At 35.4% G+C, this 23,945-nt stretch overlaps 1 protein-coding gene across 3 annotated transcripts in view; it reads left to right on the forward strand.

Moving 5' to 3' along the window:
- CUL2 (cullin 2) overlaps positions 1–23,945 on the forward strand; it is a 94,995-nt gene that overhangs the window by 18,401 nt on the left and 52,649 nt on the right. For all 3 annotated transcript variants that reach the window (XM_004691160.2, XM_004691161.2, XM_012731392.1), the window contains exons 2-4: positions 7,657–7,797; positions 12,469–12,571; positions 18,113–18,207. In XM_004691160.2, coding sequence (XP_004691217.1) covers positions 7,679–7,797; positions 12,469–12,571; positions 18,113–18,207 — 317 coding nt within the window. In that variant the 5' untranslated portion in view covers positions 7,657–7,678. The remainder of the gene's footprint in view (positions 1–7,656; positions 7,798–12,468; positions 12,572–18,112; positions 18,208–23,945) is intronic.

The following is a 23,945-nucleotide window of genomic DNA, read 5'->3' on the forward strand; positions in this document are numbered from 1 at the left end:
CACACACACACACACACACACACACACACACAAAAGAGCTGGAGATGTTAGAGCACAAACAGATGTTAGAAACAGAGTCAAAAAGATTTTAATGAGGTTGCTAAAATCAAACGAAATAGCAATGATTTAAATCAAATAGCAGTGATTTCAATGAGATGAATATTGTGAATGAGTAGATAGTAAGGCAGAGTTCTCCATTTCTAGAAAATGGTCAATATATCTAAGTCAAAAAGGCATAGGAATCTCAAAAGTGGCTATGAGAGGCTATTGTTTAAATAATTTTCTCTCTCTATGAGAGGCTATTAAAATAATTTTCTTTCTCTTTTCATTCCAGTTGATGTCAAATAGTACGGCAAAATGCACTTGTAAACTAATCAAATCTCAATCCATTTGATATATTTTTATATAAACTCATAGACAGAATAACCAGGTGGAATTTCTGTTGACTTTCCATAAGGAAACTTGAAAAAACAGTGTCCTTTGAAACAAAAATATATTAAAATAATGTTCACCTAGGTAGTCTATTTAGTCCTGTGTAGAAAACTCTCAGTCAGAAGTTCTGTCACTTATAAAGATTTTTAAATATTGTTGAAGTTTTTTTCTGTTAATTTTTCCAGAAATAATTTCTACAAGTTAAAACTTTCAAGTACCCCAAATTTAAAATTATAATGATATAAGTGACAATAACTTTTTATTTTGTTCATACAGAACTGGGGTACAGGCCAGAGGCTCAGGGGCAGCGAGAGGCTTCCCCAGAGACAGAGTGGGGAATATAACAGGCAGATCTACTAAGTACACTGCTGGGGGGAGCAGCGGGCGGGCTAGGAGAGGTCTGCCACGCCATGTGGTCAGTGACCTCTGGGGCAGGTGGAATCGAACTCATGCGGAAGTGGCTTTAGCTTCTCAGTGCTGTGCTTTAACCCGCTGCGCCACCAGGGAGGGCCGACAATAACTTTTTTTAAAGGTTATAATTTAAAACACTCTAAAACAACCAGGATTGACAAATTTTATATCAGGAATATCATTATATCATTTAGAAATTTCAGAATACCATTGTTAATATTCATGTATATGCTAATGTGAGGCATTTCTCTCAGTGGCAGTGTTTCCCATTAAATTCCAGTTTACCAGATAAATATCAAAAAGGTTGAATTTACTTATTTTCCCATGAGGAAAGGGTGAAATTGTATGGGTTGACTAAAGTGCTCTATGTAGATGAATAAATTTTTCTGTAATCAAAGAATCCTTAATCTTCTTGATTTAGATTTCTGGGATGTTTTTTCCTAAGTATAAGATAAAAACACAATTTAATTACCCAAGAATGACAATTGAAGTTATCAAAGCTTCACCTTGTCTCAGCATTATACTCACTGACAAATCATAACTTAATTTTGATTTCATCATCAGCATTCCTAAACCTTGAAAAACCCGTAATTTTCCAACTCCAATTTTACCTAATGTTTAAAGACTTAAGCAGTTTACTTCAGATTGCCACTTTTGGGCAGCTTATACCAAACACAAATAATACAGCTGAAAAAGAAAAAAAAGTTACACAAAATACCACTACTTTAAAGATGTGTTAACAAACTAAGCCATTAAATTCCAAATTAGTTGTCACTAACCAAAGATTATCCCAGAACATGTTTCTTGGAAGAAAAACCTGGACCAATTCCCATTATATTTCTTAGCTCAATTTCTGTAGGTGCCAGTTATTGCATTTTTATTATCTCCTGGAAGCCAAAATAATTAGACACAAAGGGGCAGAGATAGGCATACAACATATGGAGTCAGGCAGCTTCCTTAGTTTTCATTTAATCCATTTGGAATATTTTATGTAATTGCAGTTTGATTCATATTTGCTGCAACTTAAAAAAAAACAGCCTACAAAGTGATAAAAAGGAAAAATAAAATGTAATTCCATATGTAGGTTCATGTGTACAGCAAAAACTTCACAAAAATCAAAATTGTTTAAAATCCAAATCCCAAATCAAACTAAGTTCTTTGCATGGAGTCAGAGCCAACTCTCATAGCTAGGGAGTGATGACAGCAAGTATTAGACTTTTTCAGAGGCTATCCTATACTTAAGATTTTAGAAGGGAAAAAGTTGATTTAGAGTAATTTTCAAGGAAGGCTCATAGTTTTAGTCATTACCTTAGGATTTCCAGTGCTCATGAGGTAGTCAGTTCTGGGATATCCTGCAACACAGAAGATTTAAGAGAAAAATACATTTAAATTTTTGTCATTTTCTTAAAAAGCTCAGGTATTCAGTGGGTTCACAAGACCAGTGGGTTTTAGTCTCTGGGTCATCCCTTTCTGGACTTTCTACACTCCGGAGTGATGCACCCAGGATTGTATGCCTGCAGATTGCAAAGATGTGTGAGTGGTTAGTAAAACAACCTAAGAACCACATTATGTTTCTGACAGTTGACCTGGGCATCTCTGTTGTGCCAAGTCTTGAGTAAGATCCATCAGTGGATCTGAAAGGATGCAGTGGTTCATCTGGGGACATAGGGATCCTAAAGTGCAGTTATTAGTTACAGACAGAATTGCCTTTTATGTTTTTTTTTTTTTTTTACATACTGTGTGATACTACATTCTTGTTTTATGTCTCGTGCAAACTTTAAATTGAAGCTTAGATTGGTCTTCCAAAGACAACTTGAAAGGGGCTTACATGTAGCCCCCTTCTAGTAACCACTCCTGTCTGGGAAAGGTGATGGATAGTACCTAATCTGAACCTCGGTGGGTTTCTTGACATAGTTTAACCAAAGTCTTCTTTAGGGTGTGATTCATTTGTTCAGGTTGGCCTATAGATTGTGGTCTGTAGGCAGCATGTAGCCTCCAAGTGATCTGTAAGGTATTTTTGAGTCCATATACCAGAGTTTATAAGATCACCCAAACCAAAAACAAGGTTGAAACAAAGTTTAAAATTAAATCTGCATCAAAATATTCAGAGATGGCCCTCCCTGATGGTGTAATGGGTTAAAGCACAGCACTGGGAGCCTAGCCACCGCCTCGAGTGCAATCTCTGGCCTGTGAGTGTAACCCCCTGCCCAGGAGGTGACCCATATGGTATAGCAGACCTGCCATGTCTTGCCTGTTCGGCTCACCACTCCATCTTTGGTGAATCAGCCTTTCGTTGCCCCTGCATCTCTGGCTTGTACCTCAGTATCATATGCATAAATAAATAAATCTTAAAAAAAAAAAAAGATATGCAGCAGTAATGTTCCTGAAATAAAATCAGTCTCTAAATTAGAGACAAAAAATTTCCTGATACCTATCTGTCAGTCACACTGTGTTTATTGTGGCCAACTTAAGGAACAGTCCTTGGGCTGGCCAACCACAGGCATCTGGGTCCTTGATGGACACTAAGCTGCTATGGACCAGTCCTGTAGGAAAGGGGATAACCAATTTTGTGAATCTTCATTCACATGCTAAAGATCACAGAGAAATTAGGGGAAAAAAAAAAAGAGGATACCATCTGTCCAGCTGTCAGCATCAGCTGAGCAGATACGAGGGCATAAGCAGAAGCCAAAACAGGTGAGACATGTCTTCTGTGCCTAGTCTTTTTAAAGGTCTAAGTGGTGGCTCCACTCTGCCCCTACTTCCCAACAGCCCCCATTCAAGGAGTCAGGTGTGGAGTCTGAAAAGCTCCACCATCAAGTTGGCCAGGAGTGTTATCGACACTTTCAGAGGTTGTTCCTCATTGTTCTTACAATTTGAACCTTGCAGATAATCAGTGGGACGGAATCTTAATAGTGGGTTAGAACTGGTTCTGTCAGCATGTTAAGTGTGATAATGATGTTAACTTACATAGTAAGCCACAGAAATGAAGAACAAGAGTCACGTTTTAATGAGCTTCCATAGTTTGGAAGGTTAAAATTGCTAGTGGTCGTTTTTCTTTCTTTGCCCTATATCTTTAACATCCTTATATAAATTCTTCTCTGATAAATGATTTAAGAAAATTTAAATAAATGAAGGAACTTAGATTTTTTAGTGTTTTTCCTGTTTTGCATGCAGTTAATTTAAGACTATAATATTAACATACTTATGCCGTTGGCTTCTTAATTTTTAATGTCTTAGGCTTGTGTTTCTCTTGTCATAGCTTCTATATTTTCCATCTATGTAGACATAACATTATCACTGTAACTATACTCATTCTACTATAAAACCATTGGTCCTGGCAAAGCAATCAGTGCCATTATGTGTCTGCCAAAATTTGAATAACGTTAAATGTCCATCTCTGCAGCCATTAAAATAATTTATAAGTAATATATATAATACCCCATTTTTATAACAGGATAAAACTAATGTGAAGGGAACATTACCAAATTTTTGGTAATAACAGCATAAAACAATCCCTGTCCTCAAACATCCAGATTACTATTCAGTGTGGTTAAATATTCTTTCTTTTAAAAAAAATTATTTATTTATGCATATAAGAACTGCAGTGTCGGTCAGAGGTATAGGTAGGTGAGAGTATTCACCACAGAGTGGGGAGCAGAACAGGCTGAAATACACTGAAATACACTGCTGAGGGGAGCAGCAGATGAGACAGGAGAGGTCTGCTGTGCCATGTGGATCAGCTCCCTTGCTAGGGATTCAACTCAGGCTACAGTGGCAGCAAATAGTGATGTCATTTTTGGAGTCAGTGGGTTCTGAGAGTGGGGTCTTTGGGTTCACTCTGGGAAAGGTTTCACCAGTTTCTCTTTCAGTGGCATGCTGTGAATTTCTAGGTGTGTTTCTCCATGATACTTAAATGTTAGTTATATTTAAAAGAATGGTTTATTAGGAGAAAGAACAGAAGAATAAAAGACAGTTGCATAGACACAAGCTGGCAGAAGGAGCTGCCCTGGAAGGGGTAGGTTTGCTGAGAGAGGCCTGCATGATTGCAGGCAGGAGGCCTTGAGAATAGCCTCTGCTGAGGGAGGTCAGGGCAGAGAAGCCCCAGCAGGGTACAGGTCATGGGCAGGCAGGAGGCTGCTGCATTGCAGAGGGAAAGATGGTTGGTGGAAAGAAGCACTTGCATTGTCACAGGTGGGCAGAGGGCTGCAGCCCTTTTGTGGGGCCTGCTTTAGGTTTTAGCATCTTTCAGTAGAGAGGGGCTCATTTTTGTGGGTGAATGGTTCCTTAATCTCCCTATCTTCACTTTCAAGTCTGTGCTCCTGACACTTGCTACTGCAGTCAAGTAGTTTTTATAGCTGGATTAACAGCTATGTTAATCCCTTCTATCCCCACCTCTTTGTGTGAGTCTTATGATGCCTTCTTTCCAGTTTTTCTATTCTTATCCTCCATCAGTAGTGCTGACACTTAGCCCCTTGGCACCACCAGGAAGGCCCAGGGTGGTTAAATGTTCTTACAGAGGTAAGTGTGGAGTTCCCATGTAAGGTAGGGCACCTTATCTAATTCAGTGGATCCTGGAAAGTTTCTTGAAAGCAGATATACTGGACAAGTCTGTGATATCAATTAGAGTCAAGTGAATGAGTGGAAAGAGGAAGGAAAGGGGTACCTGATTCAGTCTTTGTGTTCTGTATGCTGAGAGTAAGTTTAGTGGATTATGATATTAAGGGAGTCCATGAGAGAAGGAAGCTGGAGCGGTACGTTAGTGTATGGTCACGTCATGGAGCCTTGGTGTCCCATGTTGCTGATAAGTGTAAACTGAATGCAGTTAACACTGGAAATAACAAACTGGGTTAAGTATGAGTGACATTGTCCACTTTTGGAATAAAGTAGCTTATTTTTGTCTTTGTTCAATTCAAGATTCTAGATTCTTCAAGATTCCTGAAGGTCATCAACTTTGTTTTTGAGCAGTGATCTTGGAGGGCGTGTGGGAAGTATTTAAATGTTGGCTGGAACTTTAATAAAGCAGTATCATTTCATACTGTCCTTGCAGGCTCTTCACAAATTCTGATGCGGTTTTTAAATAGCTTTGTTACCTTGAGGGAGTTTCATAATCTCCCTGTGACTAAATACTTTTCTTATCTAGAAAATGGAGAATACAATAGAATCTACCTAATCAGATTACTGGGTAGATTAAGTTTATATAAAGCATTTAGAATAGTGTTTGGGTCATAGTAAGCACTTTACAATATTTAATTATTACTTCTTTGAAGAATAAGAGATTAGTATAAACTAAAGTTGTTAAGGACCTGATCCAGAGCATTTGTCATGTTACAAAGGAATGAACTGATTTAAGAAACATTCAGTAACTTGGTTAGATAGGATTTGGTCAATAAGGGTATGAAGGTTTTAGGTTAATTTCCTGATTTAAAGTCAGAGAATTAGGTTCTCCCCTCCTCCCACTATAGGCATTTCCAATGGCCTATCCACTCTAGTTAGTTCTAGAAGTTGAAGGTCTAGAAGAGGAGATGCTCATGTTGAAGAAAGATTGTTGATTTAAAGTGACTCATCTTCTTTGGATTTTTGCTTGGCTGCTCTCTGATTCCCTTCTCTTGAAGTCTGTTCCTTAGAAGCTTCTAGACTTCTTTCTTTGATGGACAGAAAGGTAAGAACAGCCTAGGGCTACCTCCAGTTTGTGGGCTTGGGGTGGTATCTACTCTCTTCTCTGTGCTTTTCTCTTTTTCTTTCTTTTTTCTCCCACTTCCCTTGTTTGCCTGTATCCTTTTTACCCTTTAGTGGGAGACAGAAGAAAGGGTATTTCCACCTTGTTGGCCTTGCAATAGAATAGGTTAGTGTTTCACACTCTCTATGGGGAGGATGTTAAACACAGGCCAGAAAGCACTCCCTTGTATATTTAAATTTAAAAGATTTATCTTAATTCTGTACTTTTAATCTGATACTGAGAGAGATTTGGAATCTACCTTGAACCAACTCTGTAATTTGGGACACTTGTTGCTCCAGAAACTAGCTAACTCCTAAAAAATAGCTTTATCCACTAGGCAAAAAGGAGGCTTTTTGGCAATACTGGGGTGATCAAGTCAAGTTCACTTGAACTTGGGGTCCTGTGCTAGAGCTGTGCTTTTCCTTAGAGTAAGTAAGCTTGCATAGTTTAAGAATCTAAGGAGCTCTGTTAGTTTGCAGATAGAGTCCTACAGCTCTCTGTTGCAAATCTGATAGTTCTTGAACTTAAACACTTTTTATCTTAAAAGATCATGTTTATTTTGCATTCTACTTTACAATTCATCAATTTTTTAAAATATAAATGGAAGATTTCATCCCTAATCTGTTTACTTAAATTGCTGCTTCAGGACCATAAACCTTTCAGTTTTTTGTGTCTTCATTCCATGCATACCATCTCAACTCCTAGTTTAGAGAATTTAAAGCACAAGGTTTTGGGGTCAGAACTTTTTATTGAGTGTTTTGTATGTTTTTCACTGTGGGTGTTGGGTTTTTGTCTAATATCATACTGACTTCTTTCTTTTATTATTTCTGAAATGAGGTTTTTGAATCTTTGGAACACTGGCCTTGATTATAAATAATTTGTACTAAAAGTTGTCCATTTCCTAGAGTTTATAATAAATGCAAATATTGTTTAGAATCCCCTGCCTGTATAGTCATAAAAAAATAGCAGTCAGTGTTTATTGTGTTTTTCCTGTGTGCTGCTACCTTTTTGTCAGCATATTAGTATACGGTACTTTAAAAATAAATTACTTATCTTGTAGAATCCATGCTAACCATACTGTTGTTTTTAATTAACAGATTTCAACACTAAACTTGCACAATGTCTTTGAAACCAAGAGTAGTAGATTTTGATGAAACATGGAACAAACTTTTAACGACAATCAAAGCTGTTGTTATGTTGGAATATGTCGAAAGAGCAACATGGAATGACCGCTTCTCGTATCCTTTTACTTGGATTTGATGAGTTTCTTGTTGGCAGTATGTTGATAAATTTATTAGAGATCCATAGATGAATATTTAAAAAATTGATAGACATGTTAGGAAGTGAGAATAAATTTAAATGTGATTACTTTCAAATATGTTGTTGCTTGCATTTTCAAATGTATCACCATATGTAGCAGTCTGCAATCTTTGATAACATTTCAACTTAGTGTTTATTATAGGTCAGTCACTACTGCAGGATTTGGGATACAGTAGTGAACAAACTACTCTTTATTTACTAAGAGAAACAAGCAATAAATGGATATAAAAAAATCTAATGGCTCTGCTTCTCATAGCAGGTAGTAATATATCAAGGAAAATACAAAGAAAAGATATGGAGAATGGTTTAGAGTATGTATGTGACTTTTAGAAGGTGGTTAAGGAAACTTCTCTGAAGATGCTGATATTTGAGCAGAAACTGGAGCAAAGCAAGGCAGAATGTCATTCAGGGGAAGAGTATAGGTAGAGCGTGAACACCAAGTGCAATGACTGTATGATGGAAACTTGTTTTGCATTTGGGTTGTCTGTGAATTAGAAGTTCTTAACAAAAACATAGTTTTCATATGTAGTTTCCCTAGGACAGTCTGAAACCCATTGACCTATATTTCTCTGCCTCAGCCATCTGCCACACCTCACTATTGGTACCTTTTCTAGCAGTCTTCTGAGACTAAGGATTATGTTGGACATACGTTCTTTAGAAAAGGTTGGATTTTATAAGCCAGCGTTTCAGCTTGTTCTCAGTGCCTAACTGTTGTTATCTTTAAGCTGAATGTCAATGCAAAAACAGTGACTTTCTTTTAGTCTTAACAGGAAACCAGTTAATTCATTACAACTGCACATGCCAGTAAGTAATAGGTGACCTATGTTCTAGGTACTAAAGAGCCATTAAATGATGGTAATGTCTTAAGGAATCCTTCATAGTGTTAAAAAACAAAATTCAACCAATTTAAGATCTAATTGGCTTTATTAAATGATATATGACAGCAGTAGCATGTCTTCTGGAAACTAGAAAAGAGCTTTTAGAGTTATACAGAATGGAAGGTTTTTATAGTTAGGCAGAACAGATTACTAGTAAAAAAAATGTTATTTCAGAAAAAGCCACCTTCTTTCAAAGGAAGGCAGGGAGATTTATACAGATTACCTCATTAGCTCCCACTAGCAAGTTTCAGTTCGTTTGATTTAAAATTTAACTTTTGCAAGACCCTGAAACTGCACTTAAATTAGCTATTAAGTCATGGTAGAATTCAGCATAAATGACCTCTTTGTTTCATAAAGATTTTTTACATTTTATTTTTTGTTATTGGTATGTATGTGAAATATAAGAGATAAATGAAGAAATTCTTCTCTGTTATAGTTTTGAACAAAACTAATAGACACCTGGATCATCACTACATGGAATTCTGTCACTACCCTGCCTCCACATTCTCCTCTCAATTCACAAGTCTGCTCTTTTCCTCAGTGGCAACTGTTGTTCTGATTTTTGTATCTATTGTTTCCTTAATTTTTAAATTGTTAATACATACAGCCTTCAACAAAATTGACTAATTTTGTCTTTGGAACTCTATATAAATGAAAGCACACACTATAAATCTGTTAATATGTAACCACTGGATATTCCCTAGACTCCCAAACTTGCATGCTTCTAAAAAGGGTCCAGTCATCCATGTGCACAAAGACAAAGCATACTTGGTGTGAAAGAACTTTAATACAATTAGTATGCATAGAGAAGAGAGAAAGGGTAATAGTTTCCCAATAAAACAGCCATTTACCTATCTCCTCAAAGGCAAATGCTGAACAAATGGAGCTCGTCTGAAGCAGTGCTGCTGATGTCCAAAAGCTTGCCACAGGTCTAAGGCACCTTCAGGTGAGGACCACAGGAAAGGAATGAAAGGTGCCAGGCAAGCCTAGGATGAAAAGATCAAAGTACAAATCAAGATAATAACTGCCATTGTCAGCCTCCACATGGATCTTTCACACATCTCCAAGTGTCTCTACATGTCTCTTCCATATCTCCTAAGTCCCAAGTACCTGTGCAAGTTCAAAGCTAAATCAGTCAGTCCTTCTTCTTGTGCCTCCCCATATATCCTCTTGTGGTTCTCTTGAACCCACCTGCCTATCATGTTATATAGCTTCACCTGGCTGCTCATTAAGTAGGGCAGGGAACATGGTACCTCCACTTTTCACACATTTTGTTGCTGTTACACATGCATTGGTATCATTGTTTTCAATAGATACACATGTGTAAAAGTAATTTGTTGTAAATCACCTTGTAAAATATGTATTATTAGTCTCACTTTATAGAATATTGTGACCCAAGAAAGTAAGATGACATAAGTGCTATTGTAGGTTGGGATGCTGGGGTAAAATTTACAATCTTCTTAAGTTGACTTTAATTAAATTTGATCTGCTATTTGAAATTAACAGTGGTATCAAACTTAGTGAACCTGTGTCTACAAACATTTTATAAAATATAAACTCTTCAAGGGTAGAGGTTCCTATCCTCTTGTTCCCTCCTATCGTTCCAGCAACGAATACATACAGCAAGCAGATGTTTGGTGAATTAATAGCTACCAAATGTCATAAAGCATACTGTATAGATAAAAAATGATATTAGTTTTTGACTTGTGGCGGTTTCTTAATACTCATCCTTCATAAGTGTATGGGTTCAGGCATGCATGCAGGGCATTCTGGTAATAGATAATGTAAATAGGAAACATCTGTTTTCTTTTTTTTCCCCTAAAGATTCATTTATTTATGCCTATGAACTTGGGGACAGACCAGACGTGTGGGAGATGAGAGGATTCACCAGAGACACAGTGGGGAACAGAACAGGCAGACAGACTGAAATACATTTGCTTAGGGGAGCAGCAGGAGAGACAGGAGAGGTCTGCTGCGCCATGTGGGTCACCTCCCTGGCCAGGGATTGAACACATGCTGCAGTGTCTTTGGAGAGCTTCATAGTGCTATGCTTAAACCCTAACCTGTTGCACCACCAGGAAGAGCCCTGTGTTTTCTTCTAATGCATAACAAATTGCCACAAATTCAGTGACTTTTAAGAACTATCCTTTTATTATCTTACATTTCTGTAGGGTCTGAAGTCTTTGATGTGATTGGGTTCTCTGCTCAGGATCTTGTGACATAGAAATCAAGGATTTGGCTGGGTACTTTTTCATTAGAGCCCAGGATCATAGTCTCATCTAGACCTTGGGCTAAATCATTCCTCTTAATTGGCCAAATTCAGTTCCGTGCATTTGTAGGACTGGGGTTCCTGTTTCCTTTTGGACTACTGGGCAAGAATTGCTTTCATTGATTTGTAGTCAGTGTCTAGTTTTCCCCTCATCTTCAAAAGATGAACTGAAATAATTTTGCTGGTTGACACAGAGTGAAGAGTTTCTACTCTGGGACACAATTTTGTATCTGAGAATTTATAATTTGAAAACAGAATAATTTTTGGAAACTGTCTCCCTAAAGACTGTGGGACTGTGGCTCCCTGAAGATTTTGGGGAAGAGTATTTAAATCTAAATCTAACCTTCCACAGTTCTCATTTCTTCCCTCCCTCCCTCCCTCCCTCCCTCTCTCCCTCCCTCTCTCCCTCCCTCCCTCCCTCCCTCCCTCCCTTTCTCCCTCCCTCCCTCCCTCCCTCGCTCATGGAGGGGATATATTGAAATACTAATTTTAGTGTTGAAATTATTGGTACCTAATGAGCATTTGATGCCGAAATTACAATATTGAATCATTTTAAATATCAGTGAGGTGTTATATATTCTAGAAATAAGTAAGAGACAAATATGTAGAGCAAATAACATCTTGGGTAAAAGTTCTGTAAGTATGTATTGATAATTATAAATATTAATAACATCACACCTTTACTTAAAGGACAGTTGATTTAAATCTTAGCTAAACCTAATATTTTTTAAAGATGAAAATTTAAATTTAACTGTATTATATATGCTATGAATATACAGATGAAATTTTCAAAAATGGACATCATCGTACATCCAACATGTAGACTCCCTTAGTGTCCCAGAAGTGCCTCCTGTTACCACTTGTTCTAGTTACAGGGTTCATATGTTGCTATTCAAAATGTAGTTAATTGATATACTATTCATACTATATTTCTTCTAATAGAATGATGCTGAAAGTCAGTGATAGGTTGTAGACTATTCTGATGAGTATTGTGATGTGGGAAAAAGCACCAAATGAGTATGTTTTCTAACTTTTGTTTCTCAAATTATTTAGACATATCTATCTCTTACAATGTCTTATAGTCCTTTGTTGGTATTTTTATTTCTATGCTTTCACAAACCTTATTTTATAGGTTTCCTAGAAATACCCTCTAAATTTTAATGTCTGAGAGGAACCATTTTCTTAGAGTACTGTCAAGTAATTCTCACTAAATATTGATCGAATAAAAATTTGAAGAATCTTACTGTGCTTTGTAAAATAAATATGGTTATGTTTTACTTTTTACTTTTTGTCTCTGATTTATATAATTCTAAACCATAAAAAGTGAAGTATTGATTTTTTATTATTAATCCCAAACTTGACATTTTTTTAAATGCCAAACAAACTCATTTGTTTTAAACTAATATCTCTAAAGGTTATGAAAACCTTAACAGTTTAACTAGAGATATCTATGCTTTATGTGTGGCCTATCCTGAACCCCTTGGAGAAAGACTATATACAGAAACTAAGATTTTTTTGGAAAATCACGTACGGCATTTGCACAAGGTAAATGGTATATACTTGATATAAATATTTGTAGCTGCTTACTTTTTTGATTAGCTCACTTTTTTTCCAATGTAGAATTTATATCAAGTTAAAATGTATGCACACACACACACACACACAGTGATCATATATATATACACACATATATGATCACTGAGTAAAGTACTATGTTGTTAGGGTCTCTAAGGGAAACTAGTTTAGTTGCTCAAGATTATATAACTAGTAAGTGAAGGAGGAGGATTTTAAATCACATTTGAAAATATTCTTTTGTCCTTGGGTAGTATTTATAGAACCATAAGATCTCTCGTTGTTTCCCACCTCCTCCTTTATAGTTTCTAGCCTTTTATAGGCCTCTTTATAGCCTATTTAAAGTAATTTTTATATGGATAGCATATAATTTAAAATAACATTCTTTTCTAAAAAGGAAATGGTAAGTTTAAAAAGCATAATAGAAACTGACTAGTTATTTCGGCTAGTATATATATAGCAGGTCAGCATTAGGGACTTGATCTGTGTATATATACAGGTAAGGAATTTTGCAGTGTTTGGCTATAGACAGTGTGTTTAACTGTCCAGACAACAGATCTTACCAGCACGTACATGCTATCACTTACTATCTGTATTAAAATATTGACTCTACCAGTTAGTACCTGTGTGATCATGAGCATTAAGTCAGTAACTTACCTTAAGATGAAGCTTTAAGTTTCATTATAAAATAGACAAAAAACCAACACAATCTATATAAAATTGTGTCTAATTTGCATCTGGCTAGAAGCTGCTTTTTTATGATCATGCCATTTCATTACATGTCATGATCATGTAATATGCCTCCAAAAATATTTGAAGAAAATGTTCTACATTTTATTGTACATAGCTTATATGTTGTAGTGTTTTAATATGTACATCTATCATCTCATGGAAGTGGTTTTAATAATAAACTTGCCATAATATATTGCTAGTTTTAAAGTTATACTGTTGTAAGCTACTAAGCATTGGTTGGGTTGTACAGTAATTTATAAATGTAGCCATTTATTAATTTTTTCCATTTTATATTTTAGCATAGGTTGTTTTTTAACTTTATTTTGAAATAATTTTATACTTAAGTTTCAAAAATATAGAGTTCTTGAATACTTTTTGCATAGCTTCTTGAGCTTAACATCTTCCATTACAACTGTTATAGAATTATTAAAACTAAGAAGTGGGTATAATTGTGTGATTTGAAAATGATATTGTGAAACAGGCTTATGAAACTCATGTAATAGTTCAAGAAGTGTTCATTCTTCCAATGACAAAAAAGAAGTTGACTGATATGTAGATGATAAAATAAATTGTTAGTATAGCCAACAGAATTTAAAAGAAAATTTGAAAGAAATTCCAACAGAGTTGGAAAGGAAATTTGATTTGATTAGGGGAGGGAAATTTGTAAACTACTAAATTGTAATGTAGTCTCATTGTAGATAAATTAGGACTTACAGATACATAAAAAGAAGAAAACAAATCACCTTAAAACATACCTTTAGAAATAACCACCAGTGATGTTTTACTATATCTATAAAATAAAAATTATTTATATATTAATTGCATGTGCATTGATATAAGTCTTTTGTGTATTTTTGCTTTGCTGTATGTAGACATCCATTTTTTATTAGAAAATGAGGTCATATTATATACCTCTGATATGCTTTTTTTCTTTCAACAGTACTACAAGTAATGGCCTTTGCCATTAGATAAAGTTTTGTAATCCTGGAAATGATTGTAAAATTTTTAATTATATGAAGATACTATGATTTGTTTAAATATTACCATGTTGCTGGGTGTATATTATACCCATTCTATATTGTTGTAAAGAATATTTTTGTGTTAAGAATATTTTCTGTAGCTAACTTGTTTTACGTAACTTTTTTTAATAGGATAAATACTTATGAAGAATAATTATTTAGCATAAGTCATGAACACTTTATTGTTTTTAACATATAGTAACAAATTGTTCTTCAGATTTGTATTCTGCCCAACCAACAGCAGTATCACCTAAAAATACTCAGCATAATAATAGCTGTTATCTTTAATTTATTTACTAATAGGATAGGGAAAAAGGTACTACTGATAGGTTACTTCCATCATCTGACCCTTAAATGTTAAAATTTTAAGTATAAAGCATAACAATTAATAAAAATAAATGAAAACTGAGAAATTACTATACTTTCTTCTCCAGTGCACATGGAATATTCTCAAGAATAAATCACATACTAGGACATAAAACATGTCTCAGAAAGTATATGAAAATAGAAATTATATGAAATCTCTTCACCAGTCCCAGTGTTATAAAGCTAGAAATTAATCACACACACACAAAAAAAACCCTGGACCAAGCCAAAACATGTAAAATGGAGAGCAAACAAAATGCTTCTAAACAACTTGTGGGTCAATGAAGAAATTCAAGAAGAGATTTAAAAGCATATAGCAAATGGAACATGAAAATGGAGAGACAAAAACACAAAATAACACACAAAAACAATGCTACAGAAAAAAAAAATGGAGAGACAAGCTAACAGACCCTATTGGATCATTTAAAAGCAGGTTTATGAGGGAGGGAAATTTGTAGCATTACAAACCCACATTAAAAAAAAGTATATCAAATTAACAATCTAACTGCAGCTGAGGAAATGAAAAAAAAAGCATCAAAAAAATAGTAGAATGAAATAAATAATAAATATTCAAGCAAAAATAAATGAAAAAGGAAACAAACAAAAAAAGTCCAAAAAGATCTGTGAACCCAAGAGTTGGTTCTTTGAAAAAATAGGAAGCCATTAGGAATGAGAGAGATAAAATTGTAATGTACTACAGAAATACAAGTACCATAACAACCCATTACAAAAATCTCTGTGCAAACAAACTAGAACATTTAGAATAAATGAACAATTTTTTAGACTCATAAATCTTCCAAGATTAATCAGGATGAACTAGACAGCTTCAGTCACATGTACTGAAGTTGAAAATAATAAAAAGCCTCCCTAAAAACAAAAGTCCAGGACAAGATGACTTTTATTCTACCAAACCTTTACCTATCCTATTCAAGCTCTTTAAAAAATTGAAGAGGGAGGAAATACACAGTGGATTAAACATAAATGAACAAATCCTCAAGAAAATGCCAAGAAACCGAAAATAACAAAATATTGAGAGAATCTTCCATTATGGTCAAGTAGGCTTCACCCCAGGGATGCAAGAATGGGTCAGCATATGCAAATCAATTTCTCATTCACCAGATCAACAAATAGGAAGGCAAGAATCACATGCTTATCTCAGTAGATGGCAAAAAAGTATTTGAAAATCTCCAACATCCATTTATGATAAAACCTGCAAAAATGGGAATAAATGTAATTTACCTTCAAATTATAAAAGCTGTCTATAACAGAACAACAGCCAACATTACCATAAAAGAAAGTCCTACCACTAAGATCAGGAATAAGACAGAGATATTCACTATCATTTTAGAAATCCTCACTGTAGCAATTAAACAATTGAATATATAAATATGAATGCAAATTAGAAAAGTGGATGTGAAACTCCCACTATTTGTATATGTCATGTTAATATGCTTAGAGAAAAATGAAATACCTGGGAGTAAACTTAATGAAGGAGTTGAACAACCTGTATATTGTAAATTCTGTTAAAGGAAATAAGACACAAAGATTTGGAGCAATATCCCAAGTGCACAGATTGGAAGAATCCAGTTTAATAAGGCCATATTATCAAAAGCAGTTTACAGAAACAATGCAGTACCATTCAAAATACCATAGAGGCTTTTTTTTTTTTAAGGAAATAAGTTGTTTAGTTAATATGGAACCACAAAGGGCCATGAACAGCTAAATCAGTCCTGAGAGAAAAGAAGAAAATTAGAGGTATCATACTTCCTGACTTCAAATTATATTACACAACTGTTTTAATCAAAACAGTATGTACTGGAATGGAAAAGAAACTCAGACCAATATAATAGTAAGCTCAGAGATAAAATCTAAATATGGGCAGTTATTCTTTGACAAAGGAACAACAGCCATACAAATAGAGAAAAGGTAGCCTCTCTAGTAAATGTTATTAGAAAACATGGATGGCTGCTTGCAAAATAGGAAACCATGCCTATATTTAACTTCATACACAAAAATGAATTCTAAATGGGTTAAAGATCTGGATATAAGAGCCAAAACATAAAATACTTAGGGGATGCACTGTAGGACGGCTACCATAATGATGTGTTTGGCGACTCAATCCCAACAGCAAGGGAAACAAAAGCATCAAACTGGAAGGTTTTGTACTGCAAAAGAAATCTGAATTCTCAAATCAACCTACAGAATGGGAAAAATATTTGCATAGCACACAACTGACCATGACTTAATCTCCAAATTTACAAAGTATTTCCACAGTCCAACAAGAAAAAAACAACCCAATCATAAAATGGGCAAAGGATCCAAATAAACGTTTTTCTAAGGAAGATATTCAAATGCTCACAGACTTGAAAATTGTTCAGAAACAGTTATGATAAGGGAAATGTATATATTGCTTCTTGCCCTTTTGGCTAAGCTCAAGTGTAGGTAAGGGAAATGTATATTGAAATCACATTGCAATATTTCACCTCTGTTAGAATGGCACATTAAGAAAAAGAATGGAATGGATAAATGTTGATGAGGTTGTGGAAATAAAGGAATTCCCACTTGCTATTGATGGTAATGTATGTTGGTGCAGCTCTGTGGTAAATGGAGTGGAGATTTCTTAAGAGAATGAAAATGAAAATGGAAATTCCATTGGTCCATTATTACTTCTGCTTGGTCTTTCTCCAAACAATATGAAAACACTAATACAAAAATCTGTCTACCCTGTGTACATAAATTAAATCATTGTCCACAATTGCCAAAGCATGGAAACACCCAAGTGCCCTTTCAAAGCACAATGGATGGAGAAATTGTGGAATATACTCAGTGAAGTACTATACTGTTATGAAAAAGATGAAAAGCTAGATTCGACTATATTTAAAAATCAAATCTCAGATTTTAATGATTTTCATTTTTCATACTATAATAGCTTCTAATAAATAACTATGAAACAGCTTACTTGAGAAAGGTGAAAAGGTGATATTTTCATAGTCTTATTCACAAAGAATAATTTGGAGAGGTTCAATAACTATCAGTCTGATTGAAAGTGATAGATTTGAAGAAACATGTAGATAGCAGTAGAATTATGTTCCATGATAAGCTGACATTAGTGTAATATTTTCATTCAGCGACAGTATCACAGCTATTACTTTTGTTCTTTTGGACAATAACAATTTGCTTTGTGGAATGGATGCTTTACTTTCCTATCTAAAATTAACATTTTACCCCCCAGTCACATTGTTTCTAAAAGTAGTTAAATTAGAATGTTGTTTGTAAATTCATTTTAAAATGCTTGAGTTATGTAAGTTACTTTAGAACATTGATTTTTAAAAATTTTCAGTTTACAAATAAAAATTGTTAATGCTTTCCAGTAAAAGTATTTTTCTTCTTTATGTAGAGAGTTCTGGAGTCTGAAGAACAAGTTCTTGTTATGTATCATAGGTATTGGGAGGAATATAGCAAGGGTGCAGACTATATGGACTGCTTGTACAGGTAAGTATGTTTTCAAACTGTTGACAGTCTAAACAGAATTGACTTCATTCATGGTTACAGGAGCTGGCGTTTTTTTTTAATTACCTATCACCCACTGAAATGTACTGAACTAAAGCATTTCCTATTTTATGGACTTTCCTTTGCTACAGGGAAAGGTCTGTAGTCTCTGTTAATTCCCATGTGTAGAAAGCTGTTCTATGAGGAATAAAACTGTGTTTTATGGTTTGCTCTATTTCTTCAGAATGTCTCGGACTATAGAGCATGTTTCATAAAGCTCCATGGTACGTCACATCTTTCTGTCTATCTTGATGCCAGTCTGTCTGAATTGCTGTTTTCCCTTTCTCTGAATGACCAATTCCAATATTTTTTTACATTCCTCTCTGAACAACCCTTTTCCCTCCTCCTCCCCCTCACCACCACCCACAGGTCTGCTTAGACTCTTGCTTAGGTGTATTGTGTTAATTGCCAGTCCTCTGTGTACCCATAGCTGCCTGTGCTGATCCTCTAACCTGTTTACACAGACAATGAGAATAAATACCCAGACGTGAAAGGCTTGTTTATTGAATAGCAGCAGATGAATCAAGAATAGTGGCATTAGCCCTGGGCCTTTCGTCCGTGGACCTCTGCTGTCTCTTTTGGAAATGGTTGCAGCCTATGATGGGTGTAGTGGTAATTTTGCCAGTGTGGTCCAGGCTATAGATGGAACTCTGCCTCATTTTCTCATTGGGAAGAAAAGGAGGAGTGGAGCTGAGCCTCAAAGCATTATTTACACATTTAAACCACACATTGCAGGAGTGGCATATTGTCCGTAGCTTCACTGGTTTGTGTTGGCTGAGGCTTTCATCACCCTGCAGCTTACTCACTCTATGTTGTCTGTGTTAGAAACTGGCACTTCTAAATTGCTATTTGCTTTTTTTTTTTAATAAACCAGAAAGCAGCAGTTTGCTGACAAGCACAAAGGTTTATTGTGGCTTTGACTTTTATAAAACAGTGCTTTCCATACATTAACCATTCTGATATCTTATTCTCTTAGTTTTCATCATCTACCAGTGTTAGACAATCATAAATAGAAATTTAAGAATTCCCTAGCTAAATTAAGGAATTTGGGGATTTTAAGAATAAGAGAGAGTATCTGCATGCTTTTTCCATTGCCAAGAAGTATGGTTCATTTTTATAAGTGATAAAGTGTCTAGACTATGTGCTATGCCGTGGGACCCTCTTTAGTAGAAATAGTTAAGGTTTACTTTTCTGTTCTTTTTTAGTTTTGTAGAACATAGTTCTCTCCTGTATCTTTTTACCAAAATCAGTTAATTTGGCACTGTTTAAAGTTGAACTACTTAATTGGTACTATTTACAAACTTTTAGTAAACATTGCAGTGATATATAAACTTGTGTATGTGTATGTTTATATATGAATAAAACAATATATTAGTCTGTGTCCCTATTTTTCCCTATTTTTAAGCTCAGAGAAGTTAAATGACATTGATCAGTTACTCGGCAAAAAAAATTATAAAAGCAGATTTTAAACACAGATCAGTATGTTAAATCCATTTAATATTTTCATTCTAGATCCACGTTGTGTAGTCACTTAAGTAGAGTCTATTGTCATCTTTTTTCTTACATTTTTTTTTTTTAAAGAAGATGTTCAATCATTTATTGATTGTACATAGTGATGGATGAAACAAGCTTCATTCCCATTTGTGATTTTATCTGGTGTCATAATTCAATTTAGATATAATGCATAGGATAGACCAGCAATCAATAACCAGATAAACTCTGGCTGAGTGATCCTTTTAATGGTGAACAAGTCACAACATCTTGTTAGTTCAACTACTCCAAGATTTCCAAAAACAGCTTCATTTTCATCTTAAGCAGATTATAAATAAATTTCAAATGGAACTTGGCATCAACCCAAAGCTCCAACTTTACACTTTGGGACAGTTTACCAAGATGGCTTTGGAGGAGACTATATAACACATCTGAAAGTAGACACATTTATTGACCATCATGATCAGATGATTCTATTTAGCAATCTATAGCATGGGTGAAAAAAAAGGACATTAAAATTCTGGTGAAATGTTTTTACATTTTGCACAGAAAGGAAACTAAATATTCTTTTATGTATTAGTAACAAATAGAGCCCTTAAGCTTTTTGCCCATCCATGCCCATTGTCCAAACATGTCTTCTTTGTAACAAAGGGCCGCCCACCACTGGGCTTGGCAGAGTTCAAATCTTTTGTAAAAAGTAGCTTCCCTGTCACTTCTCTGCCTCTCTTCTCCTGCGAAGCTTTGTTTTGTGGCAGTTAAAACCTTCTACTACCATTGCTCCTGCTGCTGAACTGTGGTAGCCACCTTGGCTTCATGAGTTTGCAAAGTACTGGCTTCCACTACCACAGGGGCCAGAGCTCCTGCCTCCAAAGTGTCCTCCTTTCATGGGTGCAAAATTTGAATATTGGCTGTTATAATTGCCATAGTCATTGTAGCCGCTATCACTCCAAAATTGCTTCTGTCATTTCCAAATGTCTATAGCCATCCTCACTTCCACCAAGCCACCTTAGCCAACTGGTTTCTTCCACAACTAAAGTTGTTATTCACACCAAAACCACCTCTGCATCCACCACCAAAGGGTCCATAACCACTTAGAACTCTCTGGCTTGATGAATAGCTGGTGATCTCTTGCTCATATAGGGCTTTCCTTCCTTCACTGTTATGGCCATTCACAGTACTGGTGTTTCTGAATGACAGTCTTCTCTAGAGAATTATGGTCATCAGAGATGACAAAAACAAAGCCTCTCTTTCATTGTCATTGTCTGGATCTTTTTATATTTCAATCATTTCAGTTTTCCCATTCTGCTAGCTCGATGTTCTTCAGTGTCTTTAATGCTGTCAACAAAAATCTTTTTCATGATTAAATAGGCAGCAGGTTGTTGAGAATATTCTCGATAAAGTCCTCTATGGTTTCAGAACTCTCCCCTCTATCTTGTGTGGCCTTGCAGCTGTGACTACATCCATCTCCACTGGGCACGAATGATAAGGTCTAAGCCTTTGGTTGGCTTGGTGTTTGGATTGCTCATTACCGTATAGTCTGTGAGCATTGCCCAGTGCTCAGAGTGGCTTCTCAGACTGGCATAGGTTGTTTCAAAACTTGAACCTCTGATAAAGAGCTTCACAGCTGTTCCAGCTCCATGGGAGATTCTGAGACATGATGGCATGGGGATAAGGGGAGATTTTTATAGTGCTTACTTGGCAGCATTTGTGGGCCATATTACAGGTTCTTTCTAAGTGATCTCAGTTACTTTGGTTTTAGCTACAGTGTGTATGTAAGCATCAAAATGTTTAGTTTATTCAGTGTGTATGTAAGCATCAAAATGTTTAGTTTATTCTAACTGTTCTAGTGTCAGAGGATTATTTTCTACCTAGTTTCCTATACCTCCAGGATGTTCCATGGACGCATTGTCCTGTTGCAGATATTCAAAACCAACTTATCTTTTGTTCATACACTGAACCCACAATTTCTAATTTGTTAAGTTCATAATAAGTTCATAATAGTACAGTACATTGGTACACAAATGCCAAAAGTCTCAGTTATCCTTCACTTAGGATTATCCTATTTGACTCCCTGTTGGTTAACTCCTCCAATTATCTCCTCAAGTCATCATTTCCTTTGCTCAAGAAAAACTAAAGCATTATTATAGTTATCTTTTCTCACATGAACTATTAGTGATAAAATCCTTATAACTTGTCTCCTAGCTTTTGATTTTTAATTATTTCTATCTAGCAAACCTCTTGTTATCTTGTCTAAAGTGAAATTGTGAAGACTTAAGAATCATTTAGTAAGTTTCCACTACCTATAGGTAAGATTTAGAACAGATGTTCCATGGGATTCTCTAGTTTGTTTGACTTTTGTGGTGTTGGAGTCATGAGTGACTGATCATTGTTTATTTAATTATATTTGGTGGACTAGTGCTTAGATCCTTTTTATAAAGCATATAATTGATAAGGATTAGATTAAAACTGTTTCACAGCCTACTTGTTAGTAGTCAGGTTATCCAGGCTAGCTCATATGTCTAGTCATAGTCTGTAAGGAAATCTGTGTAATGAAATATAAAGAAAAAAAGTCAAGTTTTGTTTCACACTTTTTCACTATACTTATGAAGTAATTTCTAGCCTTGTCTAACTTTTAAGGTGGATATGCATTATCATAGTTGACTGAATTAGCAGTTCTGATTTTAAAGAAAAGTAATCACACTCCTGTGCCCCTTTCCTAGTTCTCCATATCTGTTTTGACTTTACTATCTCTTGGAGTGGAGTGCTTAAGATGTTAACTTGAAAAGTAACAGCTATTGAAATCCAGTATGTGGTAGCATGGGCAGTTTTTATAATGGAGTTTCACTAGAATAGATTAAAATACCTGTTTTTGTTTGTTTGTTTGTTTGAGATCACAAAGCTATTTAGGTCATTAGTTGTTGTCAATTATTGTTATCAATTGTGTTGCTGCCAGTTCTGCAGAAAAGACTTATTAATATATTTAATGTAAGTTTAAATTTTATTAAATGAGGGAAAGAGGACTGTTACTTATCTAATCAGATATAAAATATATCACTAACAGTGATTGTAGCACCAAATATCCTTGCACAGCATTATATGTACAGATGTTTAGAATGGATTAGTGAGTCCTGAACTCTGCAGATAGCGCAGCTTCTTCAGAGTTAACAACACACTATGTTTAGAAATTTATACTTACTATGTAGTTTTAAGGATGCTACTATAGGATACTTAAAAACCCTGAAAGCAGGAATTTTTAATGCATTGGAGATACCAGAAACAGAAAATCAAGATTAATCTTAAGAGTTTTGCCCATGTTTCAAGGAGAGAGTAAATAAATGGCATTGGAAGTAAAAGGAAAAGTTAGGGGAGGAGACCATAATTAATTTTGGAGTTCTGAAGTGGTACTGTTGAAAGGAAGTAAAAATGGATGGATAGGCCCTCCCTGGTGGCGCAGCGGGTTAAAGCATAGCACTGAGAATCTAAAGCCGCTTCCGCATGAGTTCGAATCCCGCCTGCCCCGGAGGTGACCACATGGCGTGGCAGACCTCTCCTGACCCGCCCGCTGCTCCCCTCAGCAGTGTACTTTGTCGATCTGCCTGTTCTGCTCCCCACTCTGTCTCTGGTGAAGCCTCTCACCGCTCCTGAGCCTCTGGCCTGTACCCCAGTTCTGTATGAACAAATAAATAAATCTTAAAAAAAAAAAAAAATGGATGGATAAGTGATTCAGATAGGATGGTAATGGTACTAAACAAAGATAAAATTGGTTCAGAACAAAGGATCTATACAGGAAGGCATATGTGTGAATGATAAAGATAGTGCAGTTAAGTTTCCTCTGTTCAGGAAACACACATCATTATTGTAATTTTCCTTGGTACTCCATCAATACTTGTTGAAGGATAATGAGAGAACTCAGGAATTTCTGTGCTAGCTCTCCCATTTACTAGCACATTCACCTTAGGCAAATTCTTTAAGCTCTGTTATTTTCTTATATATGTACAAGGAGTATAAGAATAATACCACATATTTCAGGCTTTATCCTGGGTAATCCTTTTCAATGAAGAGGTCATTTCCCTTTTCAGCTTTACTTCTACCTCCCAATTTTATTTCCCTTTTGTTTACTGGAAGGCATGAAATTGTGAGTTACAGCGCCTAGAAGGAAAAGTTAAATGGCATTTTTAAGGAAAAACCTG

The sequence above is a fragment of the Condylura cristata genome, unplaced genomic scaffold (genome assembly GCF_000260355.1).
Source record: "Condylura cristata isolate star-nosed mole 26May11 unplaced genomic scaffold, ConCri1.0 scaffold00030, whole genome shotgun sequence".
NCBI classification, from domain to species: domain Eukaryota; kingdom Metazoa; phylum Chordata; class Mammalia; order Eulipotyphla; family Talpidae; genus Condylura; species Condylura cristata.